The sequence below is a fragment of the Salvelinus alpinus genome, chromosome 27 (assembly GCF_045679555.1).
Source record: "Salvelinus alpinus chromosome 27, SLU_Salpinus.1, whole genome shotgun sequence".
Taxonomy (NCBI): domain Eukaryota; kingdom Metazoa; phylum Chordata; class Actinopteri; order Salmoniformes; family Salmonidae; genus Salvelinus; species Salvelinus alpinus.
In genome coordinates this window covers 40,499,433-40,518,620 of record NC_092112.1, presented here as the reverse complement: position 1 = coordinate 40,518,620, position 19,188 = coordinate 40,499,433, and the positions used below count along the sequence as shown (strand labels likewise).

Genomic DNA, 19,188 nt, shown 5'->3' with positions numbered 1-19,188 from the left:
TTCCTGTAAAAAAAAAAAAGTGGGAATGTGCAGTGAGATGAGAATGTTTTTGTTTTGTTTACACAATCTTGCACTTCCTTTGTCTTTACAGCAGCTGCCATGATCTTCTCATACCACCACATCTACATTGTCCTCCACAATCTAGTGTAGATGTAGCTTGCATTCTATGACATTCCAGAACATTACAGGAAAGTGATGGTTCATAATCTTCACATAGGACCTTATGATCATATTTATCGCCACAATTGTCACTGATCAAGGACACAAATACTCGATGTTCACAGTATCCATTTATAGTTGCATACAAATTAGATGCATTGGATTACAGTAGTGTAAAAATGAAAAGCATGGAAATGAAGGATAGAAAATAAGCTGTTACATTTGAGTGTTCCTGTTACATCCCAACTCCAGTCCTCCAATACCCCAAACAGCACACATTGTTGAGGCCCAGACAAGCACACGTGATTCAACTTGTCAACTAATCATCAAGCCCTCTGAGTAGAATCAGTTTGTCTGGGGCTACAACAATAATATGTGCTGTTGGGGGTAACCCGAGGAGTTGAGAAACTGCATTAGGGCACACTACTGAAAGTTTTGCAACAGAAAACGGAAAAGGAGCGTTTCTCATTGGCAAGTTCAGGTTGTATTAGTGAGTTTTCCGTTTGGCGACTAACAAATACAACCCAGGTGGAAGGACACAGGTAGGCTGCTGTAGGTTAAGGCACACGACACATTTATGGATCTGATTCAAAGGAATCAAGAAACGTCTCATCCTTTGTGAGCTAAGTGTAATCAATTTAGTCGATTCTTGTTGTATGTACGCTACATGATCTCAATCTGTACTCTGTGCAATCATGCTAAATAAACACCAAATAATAAATCAAAGTCGAAATCACATTAACCATCTAGGGGTTATAAAATGGAATCTTGAAACTATATTAAGGCTCCTTGATCCCAAACAATTTCTAAACCGTACTCTTGAATAATATCCCATACAGGTGTATAATCACATAGCACACTGCAACCATAACTTTGTTCATGTAAAATATACTGAGTACAGCAGATTGTGTTCTTAGCTGCTCTATATAGATACTATGAAACCAAAAAAGCAGTTTCTCAATAGTTGGAGAAATGCACCCTCGCCAAGCGATCATAATTAGGTACTGGTAAAGATAGCCTGTAGTAGAAATTGCTTTGCATCTATTTTACATTTTGTCTATGATTAAACAATTTCAAAGCTCAGTGCAACAAATACTGGCTCCTTGAGTTCAGCTAGTGGTATTGTCTGGAAATCAAACATCCCTCTGTGTAAAGTGCATAGTTTAGATGGAATTGGACTAAGGTAGTTCTTTGACATTGGTGCCTGGAATGAGGTTGTTGTCCTTGCCCTCTATTAGATGGTCCCATTGATTGAAGTCTTTATCCATACCTGCAAAACAAAGACAAAACACAATTGACACATTACCCACACAAAGATATGACTTTGCTTCCTGTTTTATTAAATGGAAAAACTTTCAGAAGGAAAGGATCTCCCGTACACAGAATGACATTTGAACATGTCTGATGCACCTGTTGAAGCGGCCTGGAAACCTGAAATTGATTTCTGTCGGGCAAAAATGAGAGTTTGAATCAGGAAAGTTTCCTCTCACGACCTCTACAAGCCAGAATTTTGAATACAATTATATTTTAACGTACTTTACCAGTTGTCTGTGCGGTTGGTCCTTTTGGCAGTAGGAATGCGAGACATCCACAGGAAATTATAATTGCGTCAACTTTTCAAAGCGATGGTTGTGCTTTCAGAATTCCATCACCTGAATCATGCGAGAACCATGTAAACACGTGCACGAACTCGGCAAGTTCATATATGTGTGTCGTGTATGTATTTTATATTGTGCGCATGCGTCAGGCGATAGAAATCTGAAAGCACTACCAGCGGTTTGAAAATTGATGTAATTATACTTTGGATATATTGCCTCACATTCATACCACCAAATGGACCAAGCGGTAAAGTACGTTAAAATACCATTTCATTAAACAGTCTAGCTTGTAGAGGTCGTGAGAGGAAACTTTCCTGCTTCAAACGCTAATTTCTGCCCAACGGAGAATGCAATTCAACATCTGGTTTCCAGGCACCTGTTGAAGCAACCCTCCTTTACAAATCAAATGAACACCATACAGATCCTTACCTAGATGTCGCTGCAGGAATGCTAGCGATGCTTTATTACAGAGATCGATGGCAACCTGAGGGTTGATTTCTCCTTTCAGCTTCAGGATCTTCCCGATCCAATTGCCTGTCAGGAAGGTGAAGTCTGGGAAGCTCTGGTGAACCGTTCCCCTGTGGTGGGAGAATAGAAGAAGAAGAATACTTGAGTGGCCATTATTATTTTCAGATCACAGAAATGTATTTTCGATTAACCCAACTCCCTGAAAAACAAATGCACGCACACACACACAGACCCTGCAGAGTCCAAAGCCAGGGTCAGACACAGAAGCAAAAAGGACAACACAAATGTCATCGAGGTGCTTCTCACAGAGGCAATTGTGTGTTCTTGGATTGTGAACTGTGAAGTTGGACTGTGAAAAGAAGTTCCTCCTTTGAGGAGGATATACAACTCAGAGTTTTTTTTTGCACTGATAGGCTGGTTTCAATTAAGGAAGTGGTTTTGTAAGTGCCAGACACGAGATAAATGACAGCAGACCAGAGTTGATTCAGAGATGGCGTTTGTTTTGTTTGGTCTTTTGTGCACAGATCAGCTAAACCAAATCGGTGTGGAAAACAAAACGAATCGTTCACATTGTCATCTCAGACACAATGAATGTATACTCTTTCCGTACTTAATGGTGACCATTTTCCTCTGTGTGGAGGAGGAGCCAGGTGGGACCAGTTTCCTCATTTGCATGATGTTCTCGGCCCACTGGAACTTCTCAGAGTTGATGAAGAAGATGGGCTGCTTTACCCTGACGTAGATCTCCTCGTCCAGGGGTAACATCCACGCGTCCAGGGCAATGCCACACCTGAGGAGATCAATAGCATTTACATTGTACAAAAATATGAACGTAAAGTGTTGTTTTCATGAGCTAAAATAAAAGATCCCAGAAATGTAACATACGCACAAAACACTTTCTCTAAATTTTTTCCCCATAAAATTTGTTTACATACCCGTTAGTGAGCATTTCTGCTTTGCCAAGATATGTCACGCCTGTCAAGTGGATGGATTATCAAGAAGCTGATAAAACAGCATGATAATTACACAGGTGCACCTTGTGCTGGAGACAACTCCACTCTAAAATGTGCAGTTTTATTACACAACGCAACAAGTTTTGAGAGAGCGTGCAATTGGCATGTAGACTAGGAATGTCCACCAGAGCTGTTCCTAGAAAATTGAATGTTAATTTCTCTACCACAAGCCATCTCCAACCTAATTTTTGAGAACCGCAGACAACGTGCAACCACGCCAGCCCAGAACCTCCACATCCGGCTTCTTCAACTGCGGGATCGTCTGAGACCAGCCACCCGGACAGCTGATGAAACTGTAGGTTTGCACAACCAAAGAATTTCTGCACTAACTGTCAGAAACCATATCAGGGAAGCTCATCTGCATGCTTGTCGTCCTAACCAGGGTCTTGACCTGATTGCAGTTTGGCGTCGTAACAAACTTCTGTGGGCAAATGCTCATCTTCTGTGGGCGAACGGTTTGCCGATGTCAACTTGTGAACAGAGTGCCCCATGGTGGCGGTGGGGTTATGGTATGGGCCGGCATAAGCTACGGACAACAAACACAATTGCATTTTATCCATGGCAATTTTGAATGCACAGAGATACCATGTTGAGATTTAAGCCGACTGTTATGCCTTTCATCCGCCGCCATCACCGCATGTTTCAGCATGATAATGTACGGCGGCTCCATGTCGCAAGGATCTACACCCAATTATTGGAAGCTGAAAATGTCCCAGTTCTTCCATGGCCTGCATACTCACCAGACATGTTACCCATTGAGCATGTTTGGGATGCTCTGGATCGATGTATACAACAGCGTGTTCCAGTTCCCGCCAATATCCAGCAAATTCGCACAGGCATGGAAGAGGAGTGGGACAACATTCCACAGGCCACAATCAACAACTTTATGCGAAGGATATGTGTCACGCTGCATTTTTTTTTTTTAAAGGGATCTGTGACCAACAGATGCAAAGTTGTATTCCCAGTCATGTGAAATCCAGATTAGGGCCTAATGAATTTATTTTAATTGAACTGTAACTCAGTAAAATCTTTGAAATTGTTGCATGTTGCGTTTATTTTTTTTCAGTGTACAAATAATATTATTGTGAGTTTGGGGGGTAGCCAAGAGATCCGAACCTCTTGACAAGGTCGCTAGGTGTTAGGGTAACGGTCCAATGCAGCTGTTTTAATCTCAATACCAAATCATTTCTGGGTAACAATTAAGTACCTTGCTTTGATTGTTTAAAATAAAGAAAATGGTAAAAAAGAAACAAATTGCTTCTCAGCAAAGACCAATTTCTCAAGCAAGAATTTAACTAGGACTGAGTGGGAAACTGAAAACTGGATGTTATTGGCAGAAAAGGTTGGAACCCTTTCTTTCTTATTGGTCATTTAACTAATATACCGCCTGGTGATGTCAGCAGGCCAAAACTCCATCCCATCAAAACAGGCTGATATTTCAGGTAGTCTTTTCAAACAGCTCAACACTAAAAGAGCATCATTTTCACAAGTTCACAGTATCATTCCAACCTCATAGTGCAGAAATATATTTAAAACACACAGCACTTGAAAAACAGACTTATTGGTATAAGCCAACCATCTAAAGGACTGGTCTGCAACATCACACTGAGAAACACTGATTTAGTAGGCATGTCTATCCAAAGTGACACTGTATATTTTCAGTTTACAATATGGAACCATGGGGGAATCAAACTCACAACTCTGGTGTTAAAGCACCATGTTCCAGCCAACCATCGAAACCAGATCTTAAATGTGCCACTTGATTAATTTTTATTTGACTTTTGTCGAGAGAGAAACGTAATCTACATTTGAAAACTGAAACGACTGTTTAAATGTGACTAAATTGAGAAGGATAGCTCTTACTTGAAGTTGATCTCTTTACTGAGTGCTTCGATCACTGTTGCTCCACCGAAAGAATGGCCCATCACTGCTATCCGGCACAAGTCCATAGAGTTCTGGGAAAAAGGGAAGATACAGGGTGATGTCATTCATTACCAGCGTCATAGGATATGATTGAAATGCCAGGGTATGATTCAAACAGAAGACAAGTAATCGTACTACAAGTTTTTACACAAGTTACCTGAATACTAATCGATAGTTCATGCACAACTCTTAAGGCCCGTTTATTATCCAATGTGGAGGAATGTCAAAACAGCTATCAAAAACTGTTAGGTGGAAGAATATCCCTTTCAAATCTATAATTTAACTGATGAAAACAGGTGGCCTTGCTTATTTTGTTTCTTCTACAAAAGAAAAAGGGGTTATAAAGAGTTTAACTTGGTGTGTCGTGAAGAAGCTGAGCGTTATCTAAAGGCAGTGTATTTAGCCATTCACAACAGCAGAGAACACAAAAGGTTAAAGAGTTGCTGGTCGCTGATTGTTCCATTTCAGACATAAAATAGTCACCGCCAAAGTCATCCAGTCAAAGTCTGTCCCGAGCACGTTCTCCACCTTCTTGCCCGAGTTGATTTGGATGAGTATATCCAAAGCCTTTATGCATTCATCGGCTCTCTGTTTCACCTAGAAAGACAGTCAATTTCAAAATGTCATTTGTCTTCCTAACAGAAGGCAATGCAAATGTGGAGAAATACAATATTCCTCAATGTTACGGAAGTAGTGGTATTACATTCGTAAGTCAAATGTATCACTCAAAATGTAGGGTACTGAGGAATGGATCAAACAAGATGATAACGAAATCTACACATTACATTGTGTGTGACATATTCATTTCTGTATATTACTATGTGTACCTGTTTATTCCTGAGGGGGAATTCACTCTCGCCTGGTTTCAGAGATCTGTAGTACATCCATTCCTCTACCAGGTTCTCTGGGGCCTCAGGGTTGGGTTTAAGTGGCGGAGACTCCTCTTGTTTCTCCTCGGGCTCTTCAGTCTTTCCATGGTAGAAGAATGTGGCAGCGGCAGATTCATCCCTAGAGTAAAACAACGAATAAGAAATATCTTTCAGCGGCACAAATACTGACATGTTAAAAAAACGCTGGCATGTGAAAAATGACACTGAAGTTCACAGCAGAAAGCTTAACCTGTATAGTGTGGTGGGCTTTAGGCCATAACCCCATGACAGACGGGGTTAGGCCATAGAACAGCCATTATGTTATCCATATAGTCCCAGCAGTCCATACGGATAGAAATGTGATGACCTAATTTGTACCATTGTCTGCATATCCTTCCCACTCCCACCCTGAGATAAACAGCCAGGCCGCTCACGCCTGTAGCCTATGTGGGGGAGACGGTCTGTGTATTTATGGAGAGTCCTCTGTCATTGTTAGCTTAAGTAAATGTAATATAGACTGGAGCATCCCTTCCTCTGTCCATTGGATTCGGGAGCGCTTTTCAAAGTCTCTTTTCATGAATGAAGTGGACAGACTGTGTACAGCGTGTGTAGAGAATGGGAGAGAGTGTGTGTAAAGAGCATGTGGATTACCTGTGTTCCACTGCTGCTACTATGAAGCCCTGTGAGGCCAGTTCTGCGCATATGGCTGAATATAAAGTTCTGGGGGGGAAAAGACATAAGGCATAAAATAATGTCCTTATAAGATAATGTGGAGAATGTACAGTGCCTATAGAAAGTATTCACACCCCTTGACTTTTTCCACATTTTGTTGTGTTACAGAGTGGCATTAAACTGGACAAGTCGGTAACAAAAGGGGGCAATACTTACTGACTCAAGACATTTCAGCTTTTCATTTTTAAAAGTGTCAAAAAACACAAGTCCACTTTGACATTATGGAGTATTGTGTGTAGACCAGTGACACAATCTCAATTTAAATCAATTTTAAATTCAGGCTGTAACACCAGTGGTGGGAAAAATACCCAATTGTTATACTCGAGTAAAAGTATAGATACCCTAATAAAAAGTTACTCAAGTAAAAGTGAAGGTCACACAGTAAAATAGTACTTGAGTAAAAGTCTAAAAGTATTTGGTTTAAAATATACTATTTCGGCAATATTAAGTATCAAAATTAAATGTAATTGCTAAAATATAATTAAGTATCAAAAGTAGAAATACAAGTATAAATAATTTCAAATTCCTTATATTAAGCAAAGCAGACGGCACCATTTTCTTGTTTTTAAAATGTACAGATAGCCAGGGGCACACTCCACCACTCAGACATTATTTACAAAATATGCATTTGTGTTTAGTGAGTCTGCCAGATCAGAGGCAGTGGGGATGACCACGTGTTCTCTTGAATAGTGTGTCAATATCGCAATTTCCCTGTCCTGCTAAGCATTCAAAATATAAACAAGTACTTTGGGTTGTCAGGGAAAATGTATGGAGTAAAAAGTACAATATTTTCTTTAGGAAGTGTAAGTAAAAGTTGTCAAAAATATATATAGTAAAGTACAGATACCCCAAAAAACTACTGAAGTAGTACCTTAAAGTATTTTTACTTCAGTACTTTACACCACTGTGTAACACAATAAAATGTGGATACAGTCAAGGGGTGAGAATACTTTCTGAAGGCACTGTACATGTAATGTGAACAATTAAATGGTAACTTCTCTCTGTACCTGAAAGCTCCAAGTCCATGAGAGAAGACAACTACTGGACACTTCCCATTCTGTTTATATGGGGCATTCATGGCAGCAGGTATCTTAAAAGATCCTTTACAAAAAACAAAAAACAAACATGTTATAACAACTCAAATACAGTTTGTGAGTGATCGAATAACATACTTTACACTGCATAAAACATGGTACTGCATAAAACATGGTACATCTAGCCTACATGAGTTGTACGATATGTTCCAGGATCACTATAGCTAAAATAAACTAAATGGTAATTTATCATATATTTTGGTAAATATATTTACCAAAGAAGTAATTAAAAATCAGTTCACTCAGGCCTCTGTTGATATTCATGAAGTCTGCAAGCCCATAGAAATATTCTTTGCTTGGGATCCAGTCTGGTTTTTCAGCATCCTCGTGTGCTACACATGGATAGTATAGCCGCAAGAAGGTACCCTAGTGACAGACAGTTTCAGCATGGTCTCAGAACATTTCCTATTATTCTGTAGGTGAATCCGAGACACTCCATTTAGTATGATCACTCATTTGGTATGATGTTTCATATAGTCTGTATTAATTTGTAGATTTCCATCATCCATTTCGTATATGTTATGAATTGCAATTTGTACAAAGTTCCAAATTAAATTAATACAATGTTAGGAATTTCCAAAATGTACAATAAGTTACGACTGTACAAACGTATGATATGTTACGAATTCCAATTCCCCAAAAAAGTAGAAAAGTTGCTAATTAGCTAAAATGCTAAAGTTGTCCATGATAAGAATCAAACAAGAAACCATCCACCCCCCTTTCGTTTTTACCTTAATGCCTTATTAAGTAACCTTGTATCTTATGTAACCATACCAAAGTGAACAGGTCATACTAATTTCAGTCTCACGGATTTACGTTTACTATGTTACGTCTAGTCTATGAGACCAGACTGACAGCTTCAGTTGTTGTTACCAGTTAGTTTTGCATTTAGGAAAATGAAAACAACACTGATTACCTTTACAGAGTGATCCATCATGAAATCTGAACATCCCACGGCATTGGGCCCTTTTGCTGGGGGGATCCCTAGGTTGTTACTACAGGAGTTTGAATTTCCCATTCCTGCGAATAGACTCAACTTGCACCTCAGATCTGTCAAAGGAAGTAAACACATTAGAATGTCACCGAGTCAGTTAGCTTTGTTGCAACCAAGAGAGTTAGTACAATGTAAAAACTATTGGTTGCATCGAAGCTATAAGAGTCCATCATTAGCTAAATCGACCTCAGTTGCTAGGTTGGCTAGTAGCTGATAAAGTTAGTTAGATATAGCTACCGTTGCAGCAGTTTTTCGTTGGGAACAAATCGGGAACATTGGTTGGGACAATGAAGTCAAATATTTTATAAGTAAACCAAGACAGGCCACCGCGTGTCGTTTCCAATGTGAACAAATGAGTCATAGTGGGCAGAGCCAAGCACGAGCCTGCGAGATCCTATTGGCGTTTCTAGCAAAGATCTGCATATGTCCGTTAGGTAACGCCTACTCTGAAGTGCGCGTGCGCAATAACTCGGTAACGCGATTACAATTTTCTTTTTGCAAAGGCTAAAGTCTACAAATCCTAGTCCATTCTTTTCGTAACAGATTTTAGTTTTGGAAACAGAAAACTGTATTGAGATCAAATGTTTCATCGATGAGAAAATTTGCCGAATTTCGGTCAAAATACATCTCGTTCCATATTTTCCAACTGCACGCCATTACCCTACCATATTTAGTAGTGAGTGGAAACGCCAAGCGGATGCTTCACATTTTACATCCAGCGAAATATCTGTCTCTTTGTTCTATCTGTTATTAAAAGTGGTCCACCGACTGACGTAGATAGTTGTTTAGTGTTAGCATTTGCTATCTACAGACTGACAGCTACAGGGCACGGTCTTGGCGTCTCTCTCTGCATGGCTTCTATGTAGTAATATGTGTGTGTAGGTAGGCAATCTGTTTGAGATTATTTGCGTTCCATCATGGAATTAATGTAACGTTAGCTAACTAATTTCGCGTTTATCCAAAGATTATGGATATACTGTCAAAATACATGTCTCTCCCCTAACAATGGGAGTCATTGACTACAAAGCGGCACGGCGGGCTGTTTAGCTTCCGCCTGTTATTTCTTTGGATTGGTGGATACATCTCATTATTGTAATCAATTTTTGAATATTGAATGAGGGTTGTAGACGTCAATCGTCTGTATTCAATGGAGAGAGATGCTACGCTACTAGCCTCATGGCATGAATATGCATAGCCACTATCTCCAAATAGTGTACAGGTCAATGAGGAACTCTTTCATGCAAGGACACTTGGTACTCCACAACTGTAGGGGGTGGTAAATTCAACAATTTGTGTTTTCAACAAAGCGGTAGTCCAAAAGTAAGAATTGTCCACAATGCTTTAGATAGACTTCATTTGTCTATATTATAATCGATAAAGATGAAGTTGGTGAGTTGATCCAACATGAGGAGAATTTACCATTAACATGCACTATATTTTGTATGCTAATGCAGTTGATATGGCTACTTGGCTAGGCTAGCTGGTTAGCCAATTACCGGTAGCTCTTTTTGTTTGCCATGACTAGCATGTTAACGTTACCTTGCTAACAGTTAACGTTCTGCAATTAGTTATCACACATTTGCACGTTTTTGAACACTGACAAGCCAGCAACCAATTATTGACAAGACCGTTTTTATTTTGCATTTGCTATGCAAGTTGCTATTGTTGTTGTTCTAGCTAACTTAGCTATCATGCCTGTTCAGAGATAACATGTGCGTAGCATCTCTTTCTTTCAGTACTGTCTGTCAGGTCACCCCACCCTGCCTTGCAATGTCCTCAAATTCAAATCCACCACCATCATGTTGGACTGTGGGCTGGACACTACCTCTGTCCTGCAGTTTCTACCACTGCCTCTGGTGCACAGGTGAGACTAAAGTGATGTTCACAACACAGGAGGCTGGTGGCACCTTCATTTGGGAGAATGGGCTTGTGCTAATAGCTGGAGCGGAGTTAGTGGAATGGTATCAAATACATACATCAAACATATGGTTTATGTTCATGTCTATTCTCTACGTTCCGGACATTATTATGAACCGTCCTCTCAGCAGCCGCCTGCGGTTCACAACAGTGCTGCTGTACATCGGCCACAAAGCAGTTAGCATTGGGGTGGTCTTGCGTTGCATACCTCGAAAACCACGTTGTTGTCACGACTCCCATTTATGGAAGCCTGGTTCTCAACGAGGCTACATCTTCCCCTCCAAAATAATCCCTTAGGTTAACATTACAAGGACATTTACCATTAAGCCATATTTGCCCCTACATCTGCCATGCCGTGATGATAGAGTACCCTCTCTCTTTTCCAGCCCAAGGCTTTCCAAGCTCCCTGGATGGGTGTCTAAAGATGGCACAATAAACCTTGAGAAGGTATGAGGTCACATTTTGTTTCATGCCTATTTCATCTACTATGGATTTATTCATAATTTGAGTTGACCAACATTTCTCCACACATGTTTACCTTCAGGAGCTGAAAGAGTGTGCAGGTCGTGTCTTTGTAGACTCACAGCCAGAGTTCTGTCTCCCTGAGGTAATGTAAACCTGGATATAATTCAGACCTTCAACCTGTAAATAAAATTATCCTGGGCACTTCATAATTCACTGTGGGTAACATCATCCCATGTTAATGTGGTAGTCTTACTTATCGTGTCTTTGTCCATCTCCCTCACTCAGAAAGAGCTGTTGGACCTGTCCACCATAGATGTCATCCTGATCTCCAACTACCACTGTATGATGGCCCTGCCTTACATCACCGAGCACACAGGCTTCACTGGGACTGTGTACGCCACAGAACCAACGCTGCAGATCGGCAGGTAGGGAGGGTGACTGCCGTGACTAGATTCATCTGTCACATTCTAGAATCACATTCTAGAATTGGCAACAATTTCAGAAAAATGGCAAATCACATTCTAGAATCACATTCTAGAATCACTAGGATTGGCAACACAGGGAATGTAAAGACTTGTTGGCAACATTGCAGAAAAATTGAGTGATTCTAGAATGTGATTCTAGCAATTCACTTTTTAGAATCACATTCTAGAATCATTAGAATGGCAACATTCCAGAAAAAATGTCAAGGGGATCTTGGATATCACCAGCTGATTCTACCTATCTGCCCTCAGACTTCTGATGGAGGAGCTGGTAAACTTCATGGAGAGAGTTCCCAAGGCCCAGTCTGCTACCTGCTGGAAGTATAAGGAAATACAAAGGTATGGGCTTGGTGACAGGCCTGACCAATGCCCTCCATGTATTAGTTTAGGATATGTCAATTTATGATATACATGTAATTCATAAACTGAGAGCACACTCTTTTCATGACACCGGTTACACTAGCAGGATAGGCCAATTCTTCAATCATCTTTGCTGATAGCAATGTTGTGTTTCCTTAAGTGGATGAATTGGTCTAATTTAGCATGCATGGTAAAGCCTCAACCCATAGCTACCTCTTCCAATTCAAATGAGCTTGAAAGGGGTGAATAATGACCTTTTTTGTTTTGTGTGATACAGCGCCATCGATAGAACGCAAAAATAGAGAAGCGTTCTAAATGAGCGAGGTGTCAAAGCGGACAACGCGCCAGTGTTGTCATTATCATTATAATTCAAAACAATGCATTCTAAAATAAATGACATGCTCACATTTGACGAGTTTAGCCATTACATTTTAAACCGTTCAAGCTAGAGACACCAAACCAGCTTTCACATGTTCAGGCTATCCTATCCAATCAATTAGCCAGTCAGTCAGTCAATACATTTCTCCATCTAACAACTTTTCCAGGAATAACCAGTCCCTACCATTACTTAAGCAGTCACTACCACTACACAACTTATTTCAATATCATAAATACTTTTTTAAAAACCTAGCAAAAACAAATTTTCTTCAGGAAATGTACTTCTCTAGTTTGGAGTTAGCCTGTTAGCTAGAAAGGTATGTTAGAGTTTACATTTCTTCTAATTATAATGTGGGGAGGTCAAAATAATGAAACTATCTACCAAATCTATTCATTTTAAAATGTTGATTACTTGCCCTTATTTGCTAAGATGATGGGGGTCCCTGGGCAAGAAAAGATTAAAGACCCTTGATATAGAGACTGAATGTCTGTTTAGGCTGCTCCCTGGCCCGCTGAAGGATGCTGTTGAAGTGTCGACTTGGAAGAGATGCTACAGTATGCAGGATGTCAACTCTGCTCTCAGCAAGGTGCAGCTCGTGGGCTACTCGCAGAAAGTGGTAAGAGATCCGTCTTGTGCACTATAATTCAAACACACACACTAATTCACGTAATAACTTAAGCTAACTTTTATAATTTCTCTCTCCAGGAGCTGTTTGGCGCCGTGCAGGTCACTCCCCTGAGCTCTGGTTACTCATTGGGTAGCTCTAACTGGATCATCCAATCACATTATGAGAAGGTTTCATACGTCTCTGGCTCCTCCCTCCTCACCACACATCCACAGCCCATGGATCAGAGCTCCCTAAAGAACAGTGACGTTCTGATTCTGACGGGCCTCACACAGATGCCAACCGCCAACCCAGATGGCATGCTAGGGGACTTCTGCAGTAACCTAGGTATGTGGTGTCCTGTTCCCAGGTCTGTTTGTACTGTCTTGCCAACTCCTATGGTCATTGGCTTTCATCAGTGCCCATTGCTCCATCAACAGTACAATTAGCTAATCTTTGATTTTAGACAGGTACACAGAAAGCTAGCTACAGGTTGACCTATGACGTTGTGTCGGACCAAACTGTCTGTTGTGCTTGTAGCCATGACGATCCGTGCGGGTGGCAACGTGCTGGTGCCATGCTATTCCTCGGGGGTGATCTATGATCTCCTGGAGTGTCTTTACCAGTTCATAGAGAATGCCAATCTTGGCTCCACCCCCTTCTACTTCATCTCTCCCGTCGCCAACAGCTCTCTGGAGTTCTCACAGATCTTCGCAGAGTGGTGAGTTCCAGAGCCATAGAATTCAAATTTTTCTAGCACATTCTATGACCAGTGCTTTTTGAGCTGTCTGTAGATTTCACTTTGCCATTTCTTTCTTGTAATAAAAAATAAAAAAATAAATCTCAATAAGACAAACCTGTAAAACAGGTTAACCTGGGTTAAATAGAAAATGACTGTTGGTAGCAAACTTGCCCCTGGAGATAAGTATTTTCCCCTCTCCCTACACATCCAACAGGCTTTGTCACAATAAGCAGTCCAAGGTCTACCTTCCAGAACCTCCTTTCCCTCACGCTGAGGTAAGGCTCTGTCTTTAAATTCATTCGTTTTAAAGAGAGTTGCTGCCATATGAAATTACATTGCACCATGCATTTCATTTGCATCTTTGACTTACTCAATCTATCATAACTTTATACATTTGAACCAAAATGTTCTTTACAATTTAGCTATAGCTATATGTTGGCCTATCTCTGACACTTGTGTCTATATATGTTTCAGCTGATTCAGACGAACAAGTTGAAGCACTACCCCAGTATCCATGGCGACTTCAGCAGTGAGTTCCGGCAACCGTGTGTGGTGTTCACCGGACACCCGTCTCTTCGCTTCGGGGACGTGGTACACTTCATGGAACTGTGGGGCAAATCCAGCCTCAACACTATAATCTTCACTGGTGAGTACAACTGTACCAGAACATGGCAAGTTGCCAGCCATGGTACCATGTCCCTAATCCTGTGCTAGCTAGCTAGTCTGTCACAAGAGACTTGACCTGCCCCTAAAGCTTTGTGGTCCATAAGAAATATAATTAGTAGACTATATAAAACAAAAACGCCAGATTCCGTGGTCCCAAGGTGCCTAAAATATGTGGTCTAATAAATTAACTGTTGAAATGGTTCTCTTACTCCCATAGAACCAGACTTCTCCTACCTGGATGCGTTAGCCCCGTATCAGCCCCTAGCCATGAAGTGTGTGTACTGTCCCATTGACACTCGCCTCAACTTCCACCAGGTCTCCAAGCTGCTCAAGGAGGTCCAGGTACTCAATTCACCCAATATCTGGAACTCTTTTTTTTTTTTAAGTGAATGAATCTATGTTGAGTTCAAAATGAAAGTGAGGAGATACTGAGTTTGTTCAAATCAACCACAATTATACATGTATAATGTAATGCAATGTTCCTTTTTTTCACCTTGGACACGTTCTTCCTCTACCTTTTTGCACATAACCTCTCCTCCCAGCCTCTCCATGTGGTGTGTCCAGAGCAGTACACCCAGCCCCCACCAGCCCAGTCCCACCGCTCAGACTTGATGCTGGAGCTGCAGCCCCCTCCCATGCCCTATCGCCGCTGCTCTGTGCTGGGCCTGCCCTTCAGACGCCGCTGGGAACGCATCCAGCTGCTGCCAGAGGTAGGGCCTGTTGCAACACACTTGTCTGGCGTTTCTATACTCCTAAGTCTCGTTCATCACTCTGCTGTTTTGAAGAAGCCTGGAAATCGGGGCTAGCAATATATAAACCCCTTCTGGCCAAAAGTAGTGTGCACTAAATGGAACATTAGGGTGTCGTTTAGTTTTTTTCCCTAACAGTCTCTAAACCCCTACCTCTCGTCCCTCTGTAGCTGGCCAAATCCCTAGTGCCCTCTGAGATCAAACCTGGCATCTCTGTAGCAACTGTGTCCGCAGTTCTGCAGTCCAAGGATAACAAGCATACGCTGCAGGTCAGTGTGAGTGTAGGTTTTGTGTGTGCGTAATTATGTGTTGAATAAGTAAATTGCCCAGAAAGGAAAATTCATTAGTGTCAGCAGCAAAGCTATGATGTTTACACCACTAACTATCTTGTCTGTGTGCTACCAGCCAGTCCCCAAGCCCCCTCCGCTGCCCCCCAGTAAGAAGAGGAAGCGTGTAGTAGAGGAACCCCCAGAAGTGCTGGCCCCCAAACCCCTGCTCAGTGGAGCTGTACCCCTGGAAGCCTTCTTAGCCATGCTACACAAGGTGAGAACAGGGGAGAACGACTGCCCCCTCTTATTGAAGCCATGGAGGTTAAAGGCCGACCGCAGTACTGCAGTCATTGGTTGCAGAAAACAGGGCCCCCCCATTATAGTGAATGGAAAAATGGCAATCTTCATGTAAATAAAGACAATCACGGTACCAGTAGTTGCTTCTAATACACCAGATGTATGTCGTTGAACTGACTATTTTAGAATCGAACACAGAGGTTATAAGGATAATTTAGTTGCTAATGGCAGCCTGCAGTAACCTGGTCGGACTTCAACTTGAGTTACTCAATGAGAGGGGGCAGCTCTGAGCTAGCCTGCAACATCACTTCCTGGAATAGCGCAAACTGCGCATATTATTTCTGCCATGAGATGCCATCTTAACCGACTTAATTTGGCTCCAATGCGCTATTGAGTCTAAACATAAGAATAAATAATGTCACGTGATCAGTGGATGTGTCCATTTATTTATATATATATATTTATCTCTCATTGGGTGAGAGGGACACCTTCAAAGCGTTGGACACTGATTACATATGTGTATGGCTTTTCCCCTATTCCTTTGGCATCGGCATATCTTAAGAGACAGGGTTCATGTAAACAGTATGGTGATAGCTCTCCCTCCAAGCTACCAATTAGCTCAGGAGAGCTTCTGCCTTACACTTCGGTGTCTTCATATATGCACCCATTTAGGCTCAGCGGTCTTCTTCCTTTCTCTTCCTTCCCAGCACGGTATCACAGAGGTCAAGGTAGAGGAGACAGCAGACGGCCACATTCTGCACCTGCAGGCCGAGGACACCCTGATCCAGCTGGAGGAGGACGGGACACACATTGTGTGTGACGACAACGAGCCACTCCGCACCGCTCTCAGGGACCTGGTGCTGCGCTTCCTCATGAAACTCTGACCTTTACCCCCTAACTTCAACCTCACCGATTTTCCTCAATGTGCGCGTTTGAGTGTTACATTGCAGTTGGCAGCTGCAGACGGACTGTTCTACAAATCTGGCATTCTAAATGGCTACTTATTATAATTGGTAGATCAGTCCGTCTAGTCACCAACTGCTATGTAGTCAATCTCAAACATGCGCTTTCTCGGCTTGTCTCCTCTGTTCAGCTGGTGATGTCATTGTTGTTTGTTTTGTATGTAAGCAGGGTGTACTTTTATAAAATACATTAAGGATAAAGTTAGTAACTTTTATTGATTCAAAATAATCATCCCACACACAAATGTCCAGGACCAATATTAGAATCAGTTCTGAAGGGTCCTGTTTTCACTAGCAAATACATTTTAATTTAAGTCTTTTCAGGGTAAAGTAACAAACAGTGAGAAGTCAATTGTCCTCTCTCCACCAAGGAGGAAGTGAAAATTCCTCCAGATTCCACAGGAGGGTGTGACAGTGCTTTACAGACGCCATTTGGTAGAATTCCTTATTTCATAAACTGCAATTCCTCAATACTGTCACTTGGAGGTCATGAAAAACAGGTTGATCATGCTGATAGAGTACAATACTAAGATAGGCTCCATTTAGTCAAAGTACATCACTGCCAAATACTTTAAGACAGGACAGCTCAACCCTCCATTATGCATGATTAGATTTCACAATTTACAGGGAAAATAATTGTTATAGCTTAAACTCTCGTGACATGACCAAGTCCACATTTTTTCAGTGAAGAGATCTGTAGTCAGGTTTTGGCTCGGGACTGGAGTAAGGCCAATTAGAAAAGAAGAGTTTGTTTATTTTAGTTGTCAGGATTTTGATGTTCCCCTAACAGGACTGAGCTGATAAACCTCAGTGTGGAAACAAACTATAGAACCAGCTTTTAGGTTACAAAATACAGTTGAAGTCAGACGTTTACATACACCTTAGCCAAATACATTTAAACTCAGTTTTTCACAATTCCTGACATTTAATCCTAGTACAAATTCCCTGTTTTAGGTCAGTTAGGATCACCACTTTATTTTAATGTGAAATGTCAGAATAATAGTGATTTATTTGTGACATGCTTCAAGAGGGCCACCATTGTTCCTGTTCCCAAGAAAGCTAAGGTAACTGAGCTAAACGACTACCGCCCCGTAGCACTCACTTCCGTCATCATGAAGTGCTTTGAGAGACTAGTTAAGGACCATATCACCTCCACCCTACCTGACACCCTAGACCCACTCCAATTTGCTTACCGACCCAATAGGTCCACAGACGACGCAACCACACTGCACACTGCCCTAACCCATCTGGACAAGAGGAATACCTATGTGAGAATGCTGTTCATCGACTACAGCTCAGCATTTAACACCATAGTACCCTCCAAACTCGTCATCAAGCTCGAGACCCTGGGTCTCGACCCCGCCCAGTGCAACTGGGTCCTGGACTTCCTGACGGGCCGCCCCCAGGTGGTGAGGGTAGGTAACAACATCTCCACCCCGCTCATCCTCAACACTGGGGCCCCACAAGGGTGCATTCTGAGCCCTCTCCTGTACTCCCTGTTCACCCACGACTGCGTGGCCATGCACGCCTCCAACTCAATCATCAAGTTTGCGGACGACACTACAGTGGTAGGCTTGATTACCAACAACGACGAGACGGCCTACAGGGAGGAGGGTGAGGGCCCTCGGAGTGTGGTGTCAGGAAAATAAACAAAACAAAGGAGATGATTGTGGACTTCAGGAAACAGCAGAGGGAGCACCCCCCCTATCCACATCGACGGGACAGTAGTGGAGAAGGTGGAAAGTTCCTCGGTGTACACATCACGGACAAACTGAATTGGTCCACCCACACAGACAGCGTTGTGAAGAAGGCGCAGCAGCGCCTCTTCAACCTCAGGAGGCTGAAGAAATTTGGCTTGTCACCAAAAGCACTCACAAACTTCTACAGATGCACAATCGAGAGCATCCTGTCGGGCTGTATCACCGCCTGGTACGGCAACTGCTCCGCCCACAACCGTAAGGCTCTCCAGAGGGTAGTGAGGTCTGCACAATGCATCACTGGGGGCAAACTACCTGCCCTCCAGGACACCTACACCACCCGATGTCACAGGAAGGCCATAAAGATCATCAAGGACAACAACCACCCGAGCCACTGCCTGTTCACCCCGCTATCATCCAGAAGGCGAGGTCAGTACAGGTGCATCAAAGCAGGGACCGAGAGACTGAAAAACAGCTTCTATCTCAAGGCCATCAGACTGTTAAACAGCCACCACTAACATTTAGTGGCCGCTGCCAACATAACTCCAGCCACTTTAATAATGGGAATTGATGGAAATATGTGTAAAAATGTATCACTAGCCACTTTAAACAATGACACTTAATATGTTTACATACCCTACATTACTCATCTCATATGTATATGTATATACTGTACTCTATATCATCTACTGCATCTTGCCATCTTTATGTAATACATGTATTACTAGCCACTTTAAACTATGCCACTT

General features: G+C 42.0%; 2 protein-coding genes across 5 annotated transcripts; one reads left to right on the top strand and one right to left on the bottom strand.

Annotated features, from left to right (window-relative positions):
* Nucleotides 1-277: 277 nt before the first annotated feature.
* Nucleotides 278-9,236, bottom strand: LOC139556561 (platelet-activating factor acetylhydrolase-like). Its single transcript, XM_071370659.1, has 11 exons — nt 9,088-9,236; nt 8,773-8,906; nt 8,072-8,222; nt 7,770-7,863; nt 6,682-6,750; nt 5,989-6,169; nt 5,645-5,758; nt 5,102-5,193; nt 2,836-3,015; nt 2,187-2,335; nt 278-1,429 (listed from the first exon to the last, which is right to left on the bottom strand). The coding sequence occupies exons 1-11, from the start codon at nt 9,209-9,211 to the stop codon at nt 1,338-1,340; spliced, it is 1,380 nt and encodes a 459-aa protein (XP_071226760.1). The 5' UTR covers nt 9,212-9,236; the 3' UTR covers nt 278-1,337.
* A 382-nt stretch (nt 9,237-9,618) lies between these two features.
* On the top strand, nt 9,619-16,943 carry ints9 (integrator complex subunit 9). Of its 4 annotated transcripts, none has more exons than XM_071370657.1 (16): nt 9,619-9,732; nt 10,587-10,714; nt 11,154-11,214; nt 11,312-11,374; nt 11,518-11,657; nt 11,967-12,053; nt 12,949-13,069; nt 13,159-13,405; nt 13,598-13,778; nt 14,014-14,074; nt 14,274-14,445; nt 14,683-14,807; nt 15,008-15,175; nt 15,385-15,489; nt 15,620-15,757; nt 16,488-16,943. In XM_071370657.1, the coding sequence occupies exons 2-16, from the start codon at nt 10,650-10,652 to the stop codon at nt 16,662-16,664; spliced, it is 1,911 nt and encodes a 636-aa protein (XP_071226758.1). In that variant the 5' UTR covers nt 9,619-9,732; nt 10,587-10,649; the 3' UTR covers nt 16,665-16,943. The 4 variants fall into 4 exon arrangements, with proteins under 4 accessions (XP_071226758.1, XP_071226759.1, XP_071226757.1 ...); XM_071370658.1 differs by having other exon boundaries at nt 9,634-9,728; XM_071370656.1 differs by lacking the exon at nt 9,619-9,732 and adding an exon at nt 10,089-10,239 and having other exon boundaries at nt 15,385-15,483.
* Nucleotides 16,944-19,188: the final 2,245 nt, after the last annotated feature.